Here is a 22,101-nt window from a genome sequence, read left to right as displayed (position 1 = left end):
TTCTACTGTGTTATTGACTTGTTAATTGTTTATTCCATGTGTAACTCTGTGTTGTCTGCTCACACTGCTATGCTTTATCTTGGCCAGGTCGCAGTTGCAGTCGCAGTTATCTTGGCCAGGTCGCAGTTGTAAACTTGTTCTCAACTAGCCTACCTGGTTAAATAAAGGTGAAATAAAAAAAATAAAAATAAAAATTCTAAGGAAATTCCAGGGCTATTCTGTGTGTGTGTGTTTCTTGTGCTCGTCAGCTCTTTTCTCAGATTGAGAGGAGAACCATATGAGGACATACTCCATTGGTCAACTGGCTGTGTGTGTGTGTGTGCTCGGGCCTCTCTCTGGTAGAGTCAAACTTATGGCTTTGGACCAGGAACCATCTCAATTCAATTCAAGGGGCTTTATTGGCATGGAAAACATATGTTAACATTGCCAAAGCAAGTAATGTTGATAATATACAAAAGTGAAATAAACTCTCTCTCTCACAGTAAGACATATTCTATCTTCACCCATCTCTGACCCAGTAAGACATCAATGTCTTCTGAGTCCCAAATGGCACCCTATGTAGTGCACTACTTTTGACCAGGGCTCATATGGAATAGGGTGCCATTTGGGATTACTTGGATTACTGCTTTATTGCTGTTCCACTGTCCAGGAAGTAGTTTTTCCCAAAGGACTGCATGTACCAAAGGACTGCATGTACCAAAGGATTGCATGTACCAAAGGACTGCATGTACCAAAGGACTGCATGTACCAAAGGACTGCATGTACCAAAGGACTGCATGTACCAAAGGATTGCATGTACCAAAGGACTGCATGTACCAAAGGACTGCATGTACCAAAGGACTGCATGTACCAAAGGACTGCATGTACCAAAGGATTGCATGTACCAAAGGACTGCATGTACCAAAGGACTGCATGTACCAAAGGACTGCATGTACCAAAGGACTGCATGTACCAAAGGATTGCATGTACCATTATAACAACACAGTGTGATAAGTAACACTATTAAACAGATGATTGACTTTAACTGAAAATATTATTATTATTAATTTTATTAATTTTAATTTTTTTGAACCTTTATTTAACAAAGAAAGTCAGTTCAGACAAATTTATTATTTTCAATGACGGCCAGGAACAATGGCTTGTTCACGGGCAGATCGACAGATTTTTACCTTGTCAACTCAGGGATTCGATCTTCACCCTTCCGGTTACAAGTCCAACGCCCTAATCACTAGGCTACCCGCCGCCTCTACACTCTAACCACTAGGCTACCCTGCCCCCTCCACACTATAACCACTAGGCTACCCGGTTACAAGTCCTACACTCTAACCACTAGGCTACCCTGCCCCCTCCACACTCTAACCACTAGGCTACCCTGCCCCCTCCACACTCTAACCACTAGGCTACCCTGCCCCCTCCACACTATAACCACTAGGCTACCCTGCCCCCTCCACACTCTAACCACTAGGCTACCCGCCGCCTCTACACTCTAACCACTAGGCTACCCTGCCCCCTCCACACTCTAACCACTAGGCTACCCTGCCCCCTCCACACTATAACCACTAGGCTACCCTGCCCCCTCCACACTCTAACCACTAGGCTACCCTGCCGCCTCTGCACTCTAACCACTAGGCTACCTGCCGCCCTGCACTCTAACCACTAGGCTACCTGCCCCCTCCACACTCTAACCACTAGGCTACCCTGCCCCCTCCACACTCTAATCACTAGGCTACCCGCCGCCTCTACACTCTAACCGCTAGGCTACCCTGCCGCCTCTACACTCTAACCACTAGGCTACCTGCCGCCCCTGAATATAGTACACGACGTGATGAAACGTTGAAACTAAGTTGCAAGCTACTTTCGAAGCAAAGCGTTGTAGAACGAGTGTCTTGTGAAACACAGTCCAGACACTGGCTCTTGATTTCTTGCCATAACTGATTTGACTGAAAAAGCTCCAGCTATCACCAAGCTACGCTAGCTAGCTGCTGTCAGCTAGATAGGGCAGCTACCTGCAGATATCACCAAGCTACGCTAGCTGCTGACAGCTACATATCGTGAAATCATTGGCCACTTTAATAAATTGATCACTAGTCACATTAATAATGCCACTTTAATAATGTTTACATATCTTGCATTACTCATCTCATGTGTATATACTGTATTTTATACCATCTATTGCATCTTGCCTACGCCCCTCGTCCATCGCTCATCCATATATTTGTATGTATATTTTCTTATTCCATTCCTTTACTTAGATTTGTTAGTTGCTGTGGAATTGTTCGATTACTTGTAAGGTATTGCTGCACTGGCGGAACTAGAAGCACAAGAATTTTGCTACACTCGCAATAACATCTGCAAACCATGTGTATGTGACCAATAAAATCGTATTTGATTTTGATTTGATAGGCTAGCCAGCTGCAACTATCACAAAGCTATGCTAGCTAGCTGTTGTCAGCTTGGCAAAACACAAGGTCAGCACAAGGTTAAGCCAACATAGTACCGAATTAGCTGACAATCTTGAGATGGCAAGTCTGTCAGGAGGGGAGAAGTCCTCAACTTCAAAACTTTGTTCTCGCCATACCACAGCTACCTTAAATTACCTTGCTGTACTCACTACTGGGACTGTTTGTTGTGATTGAATGGCAAATATAAAGCCAAGAAACACCCACTTCAAACCACAACCTCAAGACAACTGTCATTTGCCTTCAGTCGTGTCCGCTAGCATTTCTTAATGAGTATTCATGAAAAACAAGGCCAAATCAGGAAGTGCAAGTCGCCCTGTAAATTCCGGCCTAACTCTTACGTTTTAGTGGACAAGACGTAGAGGTGTTCTTGTTATTTGTGTTCTTGTTGTTTGTGTTCTTGTTGTTTGTGTTCTTGTTGTTTGTCGCTGTCCTTACCCACAGTGACAGCAGCTATGACAGGCGACACGAACACGGACATCATGACGCCGCTGGCCACCGTTAGGTAATGTTTACTACCTGAGATATTGTTCTTCTTACAGCGTCCGTGGACCTGGGGGGGAGTGGAGGAACAACTCATGATGTCAAAATGGCCGACATGATCATATATGGCATCATTTGTGTTATTATTTTTTTTTACAATTTCAATTCAGAATAAATGGTTGAATTGTTGTATTTGTGTCAACGATAGCTTCATTAAAATATCACTTGAGAGCAGAAAACGAGCAGATATGAGACTTTACAGTGAGCGGATATTCTTTTTCTCTCTATATAAGACAAGGTCCTATATTTCAGCACATGTAGCTGGGTTAGGGGCTAGGGTTAAGGGTCAATATGTCCTCCTACCTTTCGGGCCATGGAGATGGGTTAGGGTTAAGGGTCAATATGTCCTTCTTACTTTCGGCCCATGTAGGTGGGTTAAGGTTAGGGGTCAACGTGCCCTCGTACCTTGCGGCCCATGTAGATGGGTTAAGGTTAGGGGTCAACGTGTCCTCGTACCTTGCGGCCCATGTAGATGGGTTAAGGTTAGGGGTCAACGTGTCCTCGTACCTTGCGGCCCATGTAGATGGGAATGCCCACTATGATGACGGGGATGGCGATGCCAGCGATGAGAGAGATGATTACTGGGGCGCCGAGCAGCATGCCCACCTGCCACAGCACCTTCCGGGTCTGAGACCACGGCTTCTTCCCCCAGAACGTACAACCTGAGGGACTGCAGGAAGAGGACGAGAGACAGGAAGAGGAGCTTAGAGGACGGACTAGAATGTACAACCTGAGGGACTGCAATGCATTCGTGAGAGTATGTTCCATATACAGTACCTTCAGAAAGTATTCACACCCTTCAACTTTTTCCACATTTTGTTGTTGTTACAGCCTGAATTTTTCATTGAGTTGTTGTGTCACCGGCCTACACACAATAGCCCATAATGTCAAAGTGGAATTATGGTTTTCCAAAATTTGACAAATTAGTCTTTAAAATCCCATAAGCTTTTTCAGTCTGACCTAAATGGACATGATAGTACCTTCGAGTAGAGCCTGTTAAGTCTGTCTCTTTGGTTACATTTCTCTTTATGTATCTGTGTCCCCTGTCTGCCTGTGTCCCATGTGATAGAATAGGGTCCATAGTCAAAGGGAATCTATATACAACAGCTGGTAACCGTTAGTAACAGTGTCTATAGCTACCTGAGGTAGTGGTAACCGTTAGTAACAGTGTCTATAGCTACCTGAGGTAGTGGTAACCATTAGTAACAGTGTCTATAGCTACCTGAGGTAGTGGTAACTAGGGCTGTTGCGGTGACCGTATTACCACCACACCAGCAGTCATGAGTCATGACTAGGGCTGTGGAGGTCACGAAATTTCGTCAGCCGGTGACTGTCAAACAAATAACTGTCCGTCTCACGGCAATTGACCGTTAATTAGCATAAACACATTTAGTAACTCCTGGCTTCCACACACAGTCTACACGCTATTTTTTTAAAAATCCACAAAAAATCCATGATTTATTTTAGACAGGTCTAAAGAAGCTGTGATAGGAAGAAAATGTAGTCTATTTCAGAAGAACAGAATAACATACTCTGAGTTGTCCTTATGTTAGGCCCTGATCTGGCTATGCCATATGGCTGTGGGCTACACTAGTTCATTTAGCAGACAAGATTGGCTTATAATTCCGTGGCATTATTTTATATTATTTTATAGTATGAAGAAAACAATTGATCAAAGCTAAAAAAATATATATAAATATTTTCTCCAAACGACTTGAGGGAAGGCATTATTTTATATTATTTTATAGTATGAAGAAAACAATTGATCAAAGCTAAAAAAAATATATAAATATTTTCTCCAAACGACTTGAGGGAAGGCTCACATGTGGTTGATCGATAAATAAAGAAATACAGTTGAAGTGGGAAGTTTAAATGCAGCTGGTGGCCACACATACACTTAGATTGGAGTCATTAAAACTCGTTTTTCAACCACTTCACAAATTTCTTGTTAACAAACTAGAGTTTTGGCAAGTCGGTTAGGACATCTACTTTGTGCATGACAAGTATTTTTTTCCTACAATTGTTTACAGAGAGATTATTTCACTTCTAATTCACTGTATCACAATTCCAGTGGGTCAGAAGTTTACAAACACTAAGTTGACTGGGCCTTTAAACAGCTTGGAAAATTACAGAAATTGATGACTTTAGAAGCTTCTGATAGGCTAATTGACATCATTTGAGTCAATTGGAGGTGTTCCTGTGGATGTATTTCAAGGACAACCTTCAAACTCAGTGCCTCTTTGCTTGACATCATTGGAAACTCAAAAGAAATCAGCCAAGACCTCAGAAAAATTATTGTAGACCTCCACAAGTCTGATTCATCCTTGGGAGCAATTTCCAAACGCCTGAAGGTACCACGTTCATCTGTACAAACAATAGTACGCAAGTATAAACACCATGGGTCAACGCAGCGGTCATATCGCTCAGGAAGGAGACACGTTCTGTCTCCTAGAGATGAACGTACTTTGGTGCGAAAAGTGAAAATCAATCCCAGAACAACAGCAAAGGACCTTGTGAAGATGCTGGAGGAAACAGGTACAAAAGTATCTATATCCACAGTAAAACGAGTGCTATATCAACGTAACCTGAAAGGCCGCTCAGCAAGGAAGAAGCTACTGCTCCAAAACCGCCATAAAAAAGCCAGACTACGGTTTGCAACTGCACATGGGGACAAAGATCATACTTTTTGTAGAAATGTCCTCTGGTCTGATGAAACAAAAATAGAACTGTTTGGCCATAATGACCATTGTTATGTTTGGAGGAAAAAGGGGGAGGCTTGCAAGCCGAAGATTACCATCGCAACCGTGAAGCACGGGGGTGGCAGCATCATGTTGTGGGGGTGCTTTGCTGCAGGAGGGACTGGTGCACTTCACAAAATAGATGACTTCATGAGGAAGGAAAATGATGTGGATATATTGAAGCAACATCTCTAGACATCAGTCAGGAATTTAAAGCTTGGTCGCAAACGGGTCTTCCAAATGGACAATGACCCCAGCATACTTCCAAAGTTGTGGCAAAATGGCATAAGGACAACAAAGTCAAGGTATTGGAGTGGCCATCACAAAGCCCTGACATTAATCCCATAGAAAATGTGGGCAGAACTGAAAAAGCGTGTGTGAGCAAGGAAGCCTACAAACCTGACTCAGTTACACCAGCTCTGTCAGGAGGAATGGGCCAAAATTCATCCAACTTATTGTGGGAAGCTTGTGGAAGGCTACCTGAAACGTTTGACCCAAGTTAAACAATTTAAAGGCAATCCTACCAAATACACACAATTAGTATGTAAACTTCTGACCCACTGGGAATGTGATGAAAGACATACAAGCTGAAATAAATCATTCTCTCTACTATTATTCTGACATTTCACATTCTCAAAATAAAGTGGTGATCCTAACTGACTTAAAACAGGGACTTTTTACTCGGATTAAATGTTGTGAATTGTGAAAAGCTGAGTTTAAATGTATATGGCTAAGGTTTTTACAAACTTCCGACTTCAACTGTATGTACTCCTCATATATGCTTAATTTAGAGTTATTAATGTAACTTTAGTTGTTCTACAAACGCTGGTCTATATGTTTTGATTTTTAATACATTGTAAGGCTGCAGGATGCGACTCTAATAATGATTTTTTTTTTTCTTAGCAGAGCTCTGCTTTGTTTTTAGTTTTTTCGCAGGCTGTACACACTCCACTACTCTATTATTCACAATTTGACAAGCACTTAATAAATGCCTCGAATTTCACGGCGGCATCCTCTTTGTAATGCACCTAAAAAATAAAAATAAAACATTCCCTTTTGCATCCCGGAGTGCTGCGTTGTGCCCTGCTGCGCAATCTGAAGTGTCTCTCCGTCACGTGATCGGGTCTTTCTCACAGGCTACAAGTGAAGACAGACACATCAGGGATGCCACTCCGCGCGTTCTTATCCAATTCCGAGGTGCATATTGAAGATATTGGAAGGGACTGTCCACATTTACTTTGTCAGCCAATAAGATGAGTAGGACTAACGTAAAGCAAAAGCCCTAGCCTATGTCAATCTACTATCCCCCATAGTACAAAAAGTCGACCTATTCCATTCTGTGCGAGAAATAAATATTACAAACAGTCTGGGACAGTTGTGGGATGCGATAGATCCCAAATTAATACAACCACTGGCATCAAATCAGAACGTTTAGCTTATAATGTTGATAAACTGTTAGGTTATTTCTTCACATTGTAAGAGGTGGCAATGCGCACGTGGTAGTAGGCTATAAGCACGAATGTCCCATTAGCGGAACACATCATTGAGACCATCAGTCTTTTGCATGACAATAACCGGCTGACAAAATGAATGACTGCCACAGCCCTAGTGGTAACAGTTAGTAACAGTGACTAAGCTACATGAGGTAGTGGTCACCGTTAGTAACAGTGACTAAGCTACCTGAGGTAGTGGTCACCGTTAGTAACAGTGGCTAAGCTACATGAGGTAGAGGTCACCGTTAGTAACAGTGGCTAAGCTACATGAGGTAGAGGTCACCGTTAGTAACAGTGGCTAAGCTACATGAGGTAGTGGTCACCGTTAGTAACAGTGACTAAGCTACCTGAGGTAGTGGTCACCGTTAGTAACAGTGACTAAGCTACCTGAGGTAGTGGTCACCGTTAGTAACAGTGACTAAGCTACCTGAGGTAGTGGTCACCGTTAGTAACAGTGACTAAGCTACCTGAGGTAGTGGTCACCGTTAGTAACAGTGACTAAGCTACCTGAGGTAGTGGTCACCGTTAGTAACAGTGACTAAGCTACCTGAGGTAGTGGTCACTGTTAGTAACAGTGACTAAGCTACCTGAGGTAGTGGTCACTGTTAGTAACAGTGACTAAGCTACCTGAGGTAGTGGTCACTGTTAGTAACAGTGACTAAGCTACCTGAGGTAGTGGTCACCGTTAGTAACAGTGGCTAAGCTACCTGAGGTAGTGGTCACCGTTAGTAACAGTGACGAAGCTACATGAGGTAGTGGTCACCGTTAGTAACAGTGGCTAAGCTACCTGAGGTAGTGGTCACCGTTAGTAACAGTGACGAAGCTACATGAGGTAGTGGTCACCGTTAGTAACAGTGACTAAGCTACATGAGGTAGTGGTCACCGTTAGTAACAGTGACTAAGCTACATGAGGTAGTGGTCACTGTTAGTAACAGTGACTAAGCTACATGAGGTAGTGGTCACCGTTAGTAACAGTGGCTATAGCTACATGAGGTAGTGGTCACCGTTAGTAACAGTGACTAAGCTACATGAGGTAGTGGTCACTGTTAGTAACAGTGACTAAGCTACATGAGGTAGTGGTCACCGTTAGTAACAGTGGCTATAGCTACCTGAGGTAGTGGTCACCGTTAGTAACAGTGGCTATAGCTACCTGAGGTAGTGCACGTCGGTGATCTCTTGCATACACAGCCAGCAGAACTGACAGGCGCACACGGTACAGTTCATCCGGTTGCAGCTGCCATCGTTGGTCTTCATGATGTAGGCCCCACAACGAGGACACGCCTTGATCTCCTCCGACTCTGGAAGGAGACACACAGGTGTGAGACAGAGAGACATGGAAGGACAGACTACTATGGCAGTACGTAAAGAAGAAGAAGACTATGTATGTACTACGACTAGCTACATACAGGATGTCTGACTACCATGTGTGTGTAAGGTACTATGACTGACTACATACTGTATGTCTGAACAGTCTGAACAGCGGGAACAGTCTGAACAGCGGGAACAGTCTGAACAGCGGGAACAGTCTGAACAGCGGGAACAGTCTGAACCGCGGGAACAGTCTGAACCGCGGGAACAGACTGAACAGCAGGAACAGCCTCAAAAGTAGAACAAATCTGAGCAGTCTATACAGTATCAACAACATGAACAGTGGGAACAGTCTGAAAAATCTGAACAGATTAACCTATTGGAACAGTAACCTATCGGAACAGTATAACCTATAGGAACAATCTGAACAGTCGGAACAGCAGGAACAGTATGAACAATAGGAAATGTATTCAAAATAGGAAAAGTAGGAACAGTCTGGATAGCATGAATTGTCTGAACGGTAGGAACAGTCTGAACAGTAGGAAAAATAGGGACATCTGAACAGTCTGAACAGTCTGAACTGTGGGAACAGTCTGAGCAGTAGGAACAGTCTGAACAGTAAGAACAGCAGGAACAGTCCGAACAGTAGGAAACAGTCGTCTGAACCATAGGAACAGTCTGAAGTGTAGGAACAGTCTAAGCAGAACGAACAATCTGAACAGTAACAGCAGGAACAGCCTGGATAGTATGAATTGTCTGAACGGTAGGAACAGTCTGAACAGCCCAAACAGTAGGGACAGTCTGAGCAGTAGGGACAGTCTGAGCAGTAGGAACAGTCTGAACAGTAGAAACATGGCTGAAGTGTAAGAACAGTCTGAACAGTAGGAACAGCAGGAACAGCCTGAACAGCCTGAACAGCAGGAACAGTCGGAACAGTCTGAAGTGTAGGAACAGTCTAAGCAGAACGAACAATCTGAACAGTAACAGCAGGAACAGCCTGGATAGTATGAATTGTCTGAACGGTAGGAACAGTCTGAACAGTAGGAAAAATAGGGACATCTGAACAGTCCGAACAGTAGGAACAGTCTGAACAGCAGGAACAGTCTGAGCAGTAGGAACAGTCTGAACACGAGGAAAATAGGGGATTCTGAACAGTAGGAACAGTCTGAACAGTAGGACAAATAGAGACATCTGAACAGTAGGAACAGCAGGAACAGTCGGAACAGTCTGAAAAGTAGGACTAATAGGGACATCTGAACAGTCTGAACAGCAGGAACAGTCTGAACAGTGGGACAAATAGGGACATCTGAACAGTCTGAACAGTAGGAACAGCAGGAACAGTCGTCTGAACAGTAGGAAAAGGCTGAAGTGTAGGAACAGCCTGAACAGCAGGAACAGTCGGAACAGTCTAAACAGTAGGAACAGTCTAAACAGTAGGAACAGTCTGAACAATCTGAACAGTAACAGCAGTAGGAGCAGTCTGAACAGTAGGAAGTCTAAGCAGAACGAACAATCTGAACAGTAACAACAGTAGGAACAGTCTGAACAGTCTGAACAGTAACAGCAGTAGGAACAGTCTGAACAGAAGGAACAGCAGGAACAGTAGGAAGCGTCTGAACAGTCTGAACATTATGGGTGTATCCCTGTCAGACTACCTTCTCCGTACAATGTGCTGTATCATGACTAGTACGTGAGCAGTATGTACTACCCTCTATGAACAAAAGTATGTGGACGCACTTCAAATTAGTGGATTCGACAATTTCAGACAAACCCATTGCTGACAGGTGTATAAAACACAGCCATGCAATCTCCATAGACAAACATTGGCAGTAGAATGGCCTAACTGAAGAGCTCAGTGGCTTTCAATGTGGCACTGCCATAGGATGCCATCTTTCCAACAAGTCAGTTCGGCAAATTGCTGCCCTGCTAGAGCTGCCCCGGTCAACTGTAAGTGCGGTTATTGTGAAGTGAAAACATCTAGGAGCAACAATGGCTCAGCAGTGAAGTGGTAGGCCGCACAAGCTCACAGAACGGGACCAGTGAGTGCTGAAGCGAGCAGCGCGTAAAAATCGTCTGTCCTCGGTTGCAACACTCACTACCGAGTTCCAAACTGCCTCTGGAAGCAACGTCAGCACTTCGTCAGGAGCTCCATGAAATGGGTTTCCATGGCCGAGCAGCCGCAAACAAGCCTAAGATCACCATGCGCAATGCCTAGCGTCGGCAGGAGTGGTGTATTGGACTCTGGAGCAGTGAAAACGCATTCTCTGGAGTTTTGAGTCACTCTTCCCCATTTGGCAGTCCGACGGACAAATCTGGGTTTGGCGGATGCCAGGAGAACGCCACCTGCCCCAATGCTGGACTAGACAATCTGGACCCTCTCTTTCTAAAATAATAGCAGAAATTGTTGCAACCCCTATTACGAGCCTATTCAACCTCTCTTTTTTATCGTCTGATATCCCCAAAGATTGGAAAGCTGCCGCGGTCATCCACCTCTTCAAAGGGGGAGACACTCTAGACCCAAACTATTATAGACCTATATCCATCCTGCCCTGCCTTTCTAAATTCTTCGAAAGTCAAGTTAAAAAACAGATCATCGATCATTTCGAATCCCACTGTACCTTCTCCATTATGCAATCTGGTTTCCGAGCTGGTCGTGGGTGCACCTCAGCCACGCTCAAGGTCCTAAATGATATCATAACCGCCATCGATAAAATAGGTATTTGTAGTTGTCCATGTATTCTAAGCCGTCTTCATCAACCTGGCCAAAGCTTTCGACTCTGTCAATCACCGCATTCTTATCAGCAGACTAGCTGAAGCCTTGGCTTCTTGAATGACTGCCTCGCCTGGTTCACCAACTACTTCTCAGATAGAGTTCAGTGTGTCAAATTGGAGGGCCTGTTGTCCGGACCTCTGGCAGTCTCTATGGGGGTGCCACAGGGTTCAATTCTCGGGCCGACTCCTTTCTCTGTGTATATCAATGATGTCACTCTTGCTGCTGGTGATTCTCTGATCCACCTCTACGCAGACGACACCATTCTGTATACATCTGGCACTTCTTTGGACACTGTGCTAACAAAACTCCAAATGAGCTTCAACGCCATACAACACTCCTTCCGTGGCCTCCAACTGCTTTTAAATGCTAGTAAAATAAGTGCATGCTCTTCAACCGATTGCTGCCTGCACCCTCCCGCCTGACTAGCATCACTACTCTGGATGGTTCTAACTTAGAATACGTGGACAACTACAAATACCTGGGTGTCAGGCTAGACTGTAAACTCTCCTTCCAGACTCACATTAAGCATCTTCAATCCAAAATTAAATCTACAATCAGCTTCCTATTTCTCAAGAAAGCCTCCTTCACTCATGCTGCCAAACATACCCTTGTAAAACTGATTATCCTACCGATCCTCGACTTCGGCGATGTCATCTACAAAATAGCCCTCAACCCTCTACTCAGCAAACTGGATGTAGTCTATCACAGTGCCATCCGTTTATCACCAAGGCCCCATATACTACCCACCACTGCGACCTGTATGCTCTCGTTGGCCCTCGCTACATATCCGTCGCCAAACCAACTAGCTCCAGGTCATCTATAAGTAAAGCCCTGCCTTATCTCGGCTCACTGGTCACCATAGCAACACCCACCCGTAGCACGCGCTCCAGCAGGTATATCTCACTGGTCATCCCCAAAGCCAACACTTACTTTGGCCACCTTTCCTTCCAGGTCTCCGCCGCCAATGACTGGAACAAATTGCAAAAATCTCTGGAGACTCATATCGCCCTCTAATTTTAAGCATCAGCTGTCAGAGCAGCTTACCGATCACTATACCTGTACACAGCCCATATGTAAATAGCACACCCATCCAACTACCTCATCCCCATATTATTACTTACCCTCTTGCACCCCAGTATCTCTACTTGCACATAATCATCTGCACATCTATCACTCCAGTATTAATGCTAAATTGTAATTATTTTAGCCTCTATGGCCTATTTATTGCCTTTACCTCCCTACTCTTCTACATTTGCACACACTGTACATAGATTTTTCTATTTTTCTTTTCCTTTGTGTTATTGACTGTACGTTTGTTTATGTGTAACTCTATGTTGTTGTTTTTTGTCGCACTGCTTTGCTTTATCTTGGCCAGGTCGCAGTTGTAAATGAGAACTTGTTCTCAACTGGCCTACCTGGTTAAATAAAGGTGAAATAAAAATAAAAATAAAAATATTTTTTAAATGCATAGTGCCACTGTAAAGTTTGGTGGATGAGGCTAGTCCCCTTAGTTCCATTGAAGGGAAATCTTAACACGACAGCATACAATTACATTGTAGACGATTCTGTGCTTCCAACTTTGTGGCAACAGTTTGGGGAAGGCCCATTCCTGTTTCAGCATGACAATGCCCCCATGCACAAAGTGAGGTCCATACAGAAATGGTTTGTCGAGATCAGTGTGGTAGAACTTGACTGGCCTGCACAGAGCCCTAACCTCAACCCCATCGAACACCTTTGTAAAGAATTGGAACGCGGACTGCGAGCCAGGCCTAATCGCCCAACATCAGTATCCGATCTCACTAATGCTGTTGTGGCAGAACGGAAGCAAATCCCCGCAGCAATGTTCCAATATCTAGTGGAAAGCCTTCCCAGAAGAGTGGAGGCTGTTATAGCAGCAATGTTCCAACATCTAGTGGAAAGCCTTCCCAGAAGAGTGGAGGCTGTTATAGCAGCAATGTTCCAACATCTAGTGGAAAGCCTTCCCAGAGGAGTGGAGGCTGTTATAGCAGCAATGTTCCAACATCTAGTGGAAAGCCTTCCCAGAGGAGTGGAGGCTGTTATAGCAGCAATGTTCCAACATCTAGTGGAAAGCCTTCCCAGAGGAGTGGAGGCTGTTATAGCAGCAATGTTCCTACATCTAGTGGAAAGCCTTCCCAGAGGAGTGGAGGCTGTTATAGCAGCAATGTTCCTACATCTAGTGGAAAGCCTTCCCAGAAGAGTGGAGGCTGTTATAGCAGCAATGTTCCAACATCTAGTGGAAAGCCTTCCCAGAAGAGTGGAGGCTGTTATAGCAGCTATGTCCTCAACATCTAGTGGAAAGCCTTCCCAGAAGAGTGGAGGCTGTTATAGCATCAAAGGGTGGGACCAACTCCATATTAATGCCCATGGAATGAGATATTTGACGAGCAGGTGTCCACATATTTTTGGCCATGTACTGTATGTATAGGACTTAGTACATGTAAATATACAGTATGGCTATCTGTGTCCCTGTGTCTCCCCAACCTCCTCCAGGCTCCTCGTTGAAGACGTATAATGTGGAGGCATCATTTCCCCCGGAAGTGTGGCGTGCTCGCTGGCGTCGAGCCTGGTCACACGTCTGGTCGGGGTGCCACAGCTGCCGACAGTGGTAGCAGAACTCTGTGTCGCAGCCCTCACGCCCGCAGCTTAGCTTAGGACACTCAGCACAGCCATACGCTATCACTGCAAAGCTGGAGACAGAGAGGAGAACAGAACAGATCATTTAAGACAGTATGTTACCACTGCCTTGCTGAGGAGACACAGAGAGAATAGAACGTATACCAAATAGACAAGAAAACTTTGTCATTTTTTTTAAACCAGAAACGGTCATCCTATTGTACCCAGAAGGTCGCTACAATATAGTCATGCATAGTCTCGAAAACATAAGATGGAAGCACGGACCTGTCAGACAGACACAGAATTCTGTAGAAATTAGAATTAGATCACTAGAACTCATTTTGTCACACACAGTGAAAACAGACACACACACTTAGTCTCACACACACACACTCAGTCAGTCTCACACACACACACTCAGTCAGTCTCACACACTCAGTCAGTCTCACACACACACACACACACACACACTCAGTCAGTCTCACACACAGTCTCACACACACAGTCTCACACACAGTCTCACACACACACAGTCTCACACACAGTCTCACACACACACAGTCTCACACACAGTCTCACACACAGTCTCACACACACACAGTCTCACACACAGTCTCACACACACACAGTCTCACACACAGTCTCACACACAGTCTCACACACAGTCTCACACACACAGTCTCACACACAGTCTCACACACAGTCTCACACACAGTCTCACACACAGTCTCACACACAGTCTCACACACAGATAATTCTGTAGAAATTTAACTCAAAATGTCACTAAAACCCATTTTGTCACACACAGTGAAAACACACACACACACACACACACACACACACACACAGTCAGTCTCACACACAAAATAACACACATTGAAAAACTGAATAGGCTCTAGTATTAAGCTTCTAAGAAGTCTAAGACCTTGTGGAATGTGTGTCTATTAGGAATATGAGTCACAGCTACGAATTCAAGGCTTATGCAATTGCTGGATACTTGAAAGACTTCCTGCTTACTTCCTGCTCACTTCCTGGCCCCAGTAATACCTCGTTAAATAAACACTGGAGGCCCATTGTGTCTTGTCTGTAAAATCAACATCGTCTGATATAGAACGCCCAACTGATGGGGGTTCAGGGCAAAATAGGAAATTCATCACGAGGGGCCACAGTGCGTACCCACATCCACACCCCCACATGCAGTCAGAGCCGGCCTTTTGGGGAACTTAAACTAAAATGTAGTTTCCAATTTCCGTGGTCCCGTATCTAACCACGTTGTAACTGCGTGAAGGGACACTCGAGCACATGAGCAGATACTGTCGTGAGACTGTGTGAGAAGTCTGTGTATCCTGCTCGTCATAATATGAAAGTCACTTCGCCGAGAACACTCCTCTACTCCTGTTTACGTGACTCCCTGGATAGTGCTGACTGACTCAAATATGTTTTATGAATGTAATTATCAGATGGTGTTGTTCCAATGGCTCTATCTGCAGTCAGGCAATCAGCCAGGCAGTCAGGCGCAGGGCAACTCCTGAGCTGGTACTATCGACTCCCTGAAATATGATGCTTCTGACTCTATAAACAAATCTGAATCAGTAGAATGAACTGAATGACTCGGTGTCTCTACCTGCAGTCGGGTGCTGGACACCAGCGCGTGTCCGGGTCGGCTGCCAGAAACCGTCTCAGCTGGTACTCTTCGAATCTCTCCAGCAGCGTCAAGTCATCCAGGATGGTGCGCACATCTTGCGGCGCAAACGCCTCGGGACACTGCGGACAGGCGATGCCTACCCTGCTCTCTGAGATTTCAATCTTCAGGTACTGTCTCAGGCAGTCATAGCAGGCCCGGTGGGAACAGGAAGAGAGGCGAGGGAACCGGCATCGTGGTTGGCTGAGAAGGCATAAAGGACACTCCTCCAAGTGGTGATCGTCCAATAGCTGGTCCTGGCTGGAAGAGGAGAGGGATAGGACACCTGTGGAAGAGCTGTTGGCTCCGCCGCCGCAGCATTCCACCTCCACCGCAGCGCCAGGGTCGTCACCCGTCACCCCTGACGATGCCGCCTCCAAGTCGCCTTGCTCGATCACGCCCTCTTCGGCTGTGATGTTCTGGTCCTGCCAGATGGACAGACAGAAAGGTTAGAAAAGTAGCATTAGTGTCCAGAGCTGCTTAGTCCCCAAAGTACCGTATGTGTTTTCACTTTTCACTTGATAAAACTCACACAAAAAAATATATAGATGTTTTCTGTACTAACAACCATCATTGAGCTGAATGTCTCTCTACATCTTCATGTAGCTCATGAGCTTGGAAACAATGTTCTCTAGTTCTCCAGTGGATGAGCCCATACCATGAGAGAAATCAGAGAGGAACCCATACCATGAGAGAAGTCAGAGAGGAACCCATACCATGAGAGAAATCAGAGAAGAACCCCTACCATGAGAGAAATCAGAGAAGAACCCCTACCATGAGAGAAGTCAGAGAGGAACCCATACCATGAGAGAAATCAGAGAGGAACCCATACCATGAGAGAAGTCAGAGAGGAACCCATACCATGAGAGAAATCAGAGAAGAACCCCTACCATGAGAGAAATCAGAGAAGAACCCCTACCATGAGAGAAATCAGAGAAGAACCCCTACCATGAGAGAAATCAGAGAAGAACTCCTACCATGAGAGAAATCAGAGAGGAACCCATACCATGAGAGAAGTCAGAGAGGAACCCATACCATGAGAGAAGTCAGAGAGGAACCCATACCATGAGAGAAGTCAGAGAGGAACCCATACCATGAGAGAAGTCAGAGAAGAACCCATACCATGAGAGAAATCAGAGAAGAACCCATACCATGAGAGAAATCAGAGAGGAACCCATACCATGAGAGAAATCAGAGAGGAACCCATACCATGAGAGAAATCAGAGAGGAACCCATACCATGAGAGAAATCAGAGAGGAACCCATACCATGAGAGAAATCAGAGAGGAACCCATACCATGAGAGAAATCAGAGAGGAACCCATACCATGAGAGAAATCAGAGAAGAACCCATACCATGAGAGAAATCAGAGAAGAACCCATACCATGAAAGAAATCAGAGAGGAACCCATACCATGAGAGAAGTCAGAGAGGAACCCATACCATGAGAGAAATCAGAGAAGAACCCATACCATGAGAGAAATCAGAGAAGAACCCATACCATGAGAGAAATCAGAGAAGAACCCATACCATGAAAGAAATCAGAGAGGAACCCATACCATGAGAGAAGTCAGAGAGGAACCCATACCATGAGAGAAATCAGAGAAGAACCCATACCATGAGAGAAATCAGAGAAGAACCCATACCGAAGTCTAAAACCTTGACATATGCAGTGCTTTCAGAGAGTATTTCCTCCACTTGACATTTAACTTTTTTTGTGTTACAAAGTTGGATAAAAATGAATGTTTCATTTTTTTGTCAACGATCTACACCAAATACAATGTAATGTCAAAGTTGAAGAATAAACAAATAAAAAACTGCACCTGTACATAGCCCATCTGTAAATAGCCCATCCAACTACCTCATCCCCATAATGTTATGCTCCTTTGCACACCAGTGTCTTTACTTGCACATTCATCTTCTGCACATCTATCACTCCAGTGTTTAATTGCTAAATTGTAATTATTTTGCCACCATGGCCTATTTATTGCCTTTACCTCCCTTATCTCACCTCATTTGCACTCACTGTATATTGACTTTTTTCTACTGTATTATTGACTGTATGTTTGTTTTACTCCATGTGTAACTCTGTGTTGTTGTTTGTGTCGAACTGCTTTGCTTTATCTTGACCAGAGGTCGCAGTTGTAAATGAGAATTTGTTCTCAACTGGCCTACCTGGTTAAATAAAGGTGAAATAAAATAAAATAATACATCCTGTCCAAACACTACAAGGCAGCGCTGAGGCCTCTACTGATCAAATCAAGCTCCTCAAAGGGTAATTACTACCATTAAATCACAACGATATCATTCCACCACAGCATCCAATATTGATAGGGGTTTTGTCAATAGTAATTCTGTGCCTGTTAATTTAATTTGTATTGATCGCTCTGTTAGCCGTCGTAAGGAACCCACTGTTGTTAGCACCACCTATGCTATTAATAGTGTTATATCAAGATATTGCTTTGCTACATGTGCTTTTCAGCATAGGGGTGTTGTCAATAGTAATCTTATGCAAAATTTACCTGAATTCTACTATTTGCTGTGTGACTTTGAATCCAATCAGGAAGTTTATCGTGGCTAGTTTATCCAGTTCTATTGGGTCTTGTGTCACCATGGATACTCCTGCTGTTTTCAAATCTCACAGAGGGGTTGTACTGTTACGTAGTAATATGCGACGCCTGATGTCTAAACTGGACTTCCTGGATGTCTGGGTGCTTGACACTTGCCCAGATGTTCTGGTTATCTCAGAGACCTGGTTTAATAATTTGATTATGGATAAGGACGTTGCCATTGCGGACTGAAACATTATTTAAATGTAAAAAAAAAAAGGGGGGGGGGTGCCTATTTATGCAAGATCTTCTCTTATGGTATCATGCGGTCTTAAAATGTGTGAGCTGTTGGTTTAACAAAAAAAAGTGTCCATAAACTAAAATATGCATATATTTATTGCTGTGGTCTTCCGAACCCCAGGCGCTCGGGCAAAGGCTGTTGGCATGATTTCTGATTATTTAAAACGATTTCTGGTATGTGAACTGGTTGTGCTTGGATATCTAAATCTAGACTGGTTTACACATGCCTCAGATCAGATTGAAGAATATCTGTCTTGTGTTCAACTAGACTCAGCTAATAGTGAAACTCACACAGATTACTGTAAAAAAAAAAAAAACTAGCAAACTCCTCGTTGATTGACCTTATCCTGATGAACCATCCCCATTAGTATTTTGGCTAGTGGTGTTTTTGCAAATTATATTCTCTTGTGTTTATCTACAAAGCAGTCATGTAGAAACTTCCTATGTATCTATCATCATAAATTCAATTTAGACTGGGCCCAGATTCACAAAACACTTCTTGTGCAAAAATTTAAGAAAAAAACAAACACTCAACAATAGATTAAGATTTAATCAAATATCGTCTAGCGAATCTTATTAAGATGGTTGTTGCTAGGCAACCGATTTAGCTAGCAATGGCAATCATGTTAGCATATTTCCTCCTACTGAGATGACTGTTCTAAAACAAGTTCTTGGGTTTAAAATAATCTATACTGAAAATGTCATATGAAGTTTGAGTGAATTAAATGTTTAATGTTTAAATTGCTTTCATCAGCTTATTTTCTCACTGTGACTCGAGTTTAAGACAAGGGTTTAGCTATGTTGGAACTAAGAACACATCCAATAACTTGATTTCCAATCATCTAATTTCTTCTTAACTTTTTTGCTTAAGGAGAAACATAAGAAGTAGCGTAAACAACATTTCCAGTAACTTTATTGTGGAATAGCAACTTTGCTTAACTTTCCTCATAAGTCTATTATAGTTAAGGGGAAAAAAATGGCAGTTAAGAATGCATTTCTTCTTAAGTAGGTTTTGTGAATCCGGGCCCTGGTCTTAGGCTTGGATAACACTGGAAGCTCTCTGAAATGAGATTTTCTGGTCCATCTTGGCCAGTTCAGAGTGATGATCTGAGACCTCTATGTTGATAAATGTATCTGTTTTTCTTAATATGTTTTGTAATTGTGTATATGTTTGATGTACAGTGCATTCGGAAAGTATTCAGACCCCTTGACATTTTTCACATTTTGTTATGTTACAGCCTTATTCTAAAATGGATCAATACCCCATAATGGTAAAGTTAACAGATCTTCGTCATTGTGGGGTTTTGTGTGTAGATTGATGAGGGGGAGAAAACGACTTAATCCATTTTAGAACAAGGCTGTAATGAAACAAAATGTGGAAAAAGTCAAGGGTTCTGAATACTTTCTAAATGCACTGTATTTATACAGGGCTCATCTGTAAAATAGACCTTAGTCTCAGTTTGACTTCCCTGTAAAAAAATAAAGTTTTCCTCTAGGAGTATGCCTGTTTTTTATCCTAAAAATAAATCCTTAGTCGTTGCCGATGACAAGCATAACCATAACATGATGCAGCCACCATCGTGCTTGAAAAATATGAAGAGTGGTAATCAGTGATTTGTTGTATTGGATTTGCCCCAAAAATGACACTTTGTGTTTTTGGCAGTTTTACTTTAGTGCCTTACATTCTGTACAGGCTTCCTTCTTATCACTTTGTCATTTAGGTTAGTAATTGTGGAGTAACTATAATGTTGTTGATCCATCCTCAGTTTTCTCCTATCACCGCCATTAAACTCTGTAACTGTTTTAAAATCACCATTGACCTCATGGTGAAATCCCTGAACAGTTTCCTTCCTCTCTGGCAACTGAGTTAGGAAGGAGGCCTGTATCTTTGTAGTGACTGGGTGTATTGATACACAATCCAATGTAATTCATGAATAACTTCACCATGCTCAAAGGGATATTCAATGTCTGCTTTTTTTATTTATTTTTTACCCATCTACCAATAGGTGCCCTTCTTTGCGAAGCATTGAAAAACCTCCCTGGTTTTTGTGGTTGAATCTGTGCTTGAAATGTACTACTAGACTAAGGCCTTACAGATAATTGTATGTGTGGGGTACAGGTTAGTCGAGGTAATTTGTACATGTAGGAAGGTAGGGGTAAAGTGACTAACTATAGACAACAAACAACGAGTAGCAGCAGTGTAAAAACAAAGGGGGGGGTCAATGTAAATAGTCCGGGTGGCCATTTGATGAATTGTTCAGCAGTCTTATGGCTTGGGGGGGTAGACGCTGTTAAGGAGCATTTTGGACCTCGACTTGGTGCTCCGGTACCGCTTGTTGTGCGGTAGCCAAGAAAACAGTCTGACTTGGGTGACTGGAGTCTTTGACAATTTTTGGGGCCATCCTCTGACACTGCTTAGTATATAGGTCCTGGATGGTAGGAAGCTTGGCCCCAGTGTTGCGCCTTACGGTCAGATGCCGAGCAATTTCCATACCAGGTGGTGATGCAACCGGGCAGAATGCTCTCGATGGTGCAGCTGTAGAACCTTTAGAGGATCTGGGGGACCCATGACAATTCTTTTCAGTCTCCTGAGGGGGAAAAGGTTTTGTCGTGCCCTCTTCACTTCTGTCTTGGTGTGTTCGGACCATGATAGTTAGTTGTTGATGTGGACACTAAGGAACTTGAAACTCTCGACCCACTCCACTACAGCCCCGTCAATGTTTATGGGGGCCTGTTCTGCCCTCCTTGTCCTATTGTCCACGATCAGTTATTATGTTTTGCTCACTGCCAGGTCTCTGACCTACTCCTTATTGGCTGTCTCATCGTTGTCGGTGTTGTGTCACCAGAAAGACTCACAGCTGTAAGCACTGTAAAAGGTGATTCTGACATGTATTGACTCGGGAGGGGTGAATACTTATCTAATCAAGATATATTAGTGTTTTATTTTACATAAATGTTTAATAAATGTTAGAATTATATTTTGTGTAGATTGTTGACCAAAAAATACAATTAAAATAAAAATTTAATTTCACAAAATTTGGAAAAAGTCCATTTGAATATTTTCTGAAGGAACTGTATATTTATAAATATATTTACATATTTGATTTTTAAATGTATAAAAAAAAGTTTTAGAACACCTACTCATTCAAGTTTAATTTAAAAAAAAACTATTTTCTACATTGTAGAATAATAGTGAAGACATTCACACTATGAATGAACACATATGGAATCATGTAGTAACCAAAAAAGTGTTAAACAAATATAAATATTCTTCAAATTAGCCACCCTTTGCCTTGATGACAGCTTTGCACACTCTTGGCATTCTCTCAACCAGCTTCATGAGGTAGTCACCTGGAATACATTTCAATTAATAGGTGTGCCTTGTTAAAAACTAATTTGTGGAATTTCTTTCCTTCTTAATGTGTTTGAGCCAATCAGTTGTGCTGTGACAAGGTAATGGTGGTATACAGAAGATAGCCCTATTTCGTAAAAGACCAAGTCCACATTATGGAAAGAACAGCTCAAATAAGCAAAGAGAAATGACAGTCCATCATTACCTTGAGATATGAAGGTCAGTCAATCCGGAAAACTTCAAAAACTTTGTACATTTCTTCAAGTGTAGTCG

At 43.2% G+C, this 22,101-nt stretch overlaps 1 protein-coding gene across 5 annotated transcripts in view; it reads right to left on the bottom strand.

Annotated features, from left to right (window-relative positions):
• The window catches only part of si:ch211-278j3.3 (E3 ubiquitin-protein ligase RNF19A), an 80,271-nt gene that overhangs the window by 12,128 nt on the left and 46,042 nt on the right, over positions 1 to 22,101 (bottom strand). For all 5 annotated transcript variants that reach the window (XM_042301098.1, XM_042301097.1, XM_042301099.1 and 2 more), the window contains exons 3-7: positions 15,573 to 16,054; positions 13,817 to 14,022; positions 8,384 to 8,531; positions 3,510 to 3,672; positions 2,898 to 3,012 (exon numbers count right to left, since the gene is read on the bottom strand). In XM_042301098.1, coding sequence (XP_042157032.1) covers positions 2,898 to 3,012; positions 3,510 to 3,672; positions 8,384 to 8,531; positions 13,817 to 14,022; positions 15,573 to 16,054 — 1,114 coding nt within the window. The remainder of the gene's footprint in view (positions 1 to 2,897; positions 3,013 to 3,509; positions 3,673 to 8,383; positions 8,532 to 13,816; positions 14,023 to 15,572; positions 16,055 to 22,101) is intronic.

The sequence above is a fragment of the Oncorhynchus tshawytscha genome, linkage group LG18 (genome assembly GCF_018296145.1).
Source record: "Oncorhynchus tshawytscha isolate Ot180627B linkage group LG18, Otsh_v2.0, whole genome shotgun sequence".
Classification (NCBI taxonomy): Eukaryota; Metazoa; Chordata; class Actinopteri; order Salmoniformes; family Salmonidae; genus Oncorhynchus; species Oncorhynchus tshawytscha.
Note: the sequence above shows the minus strand (reverse complement) of the source record. Positions and strands in the feature narration are given on the sequence as shown.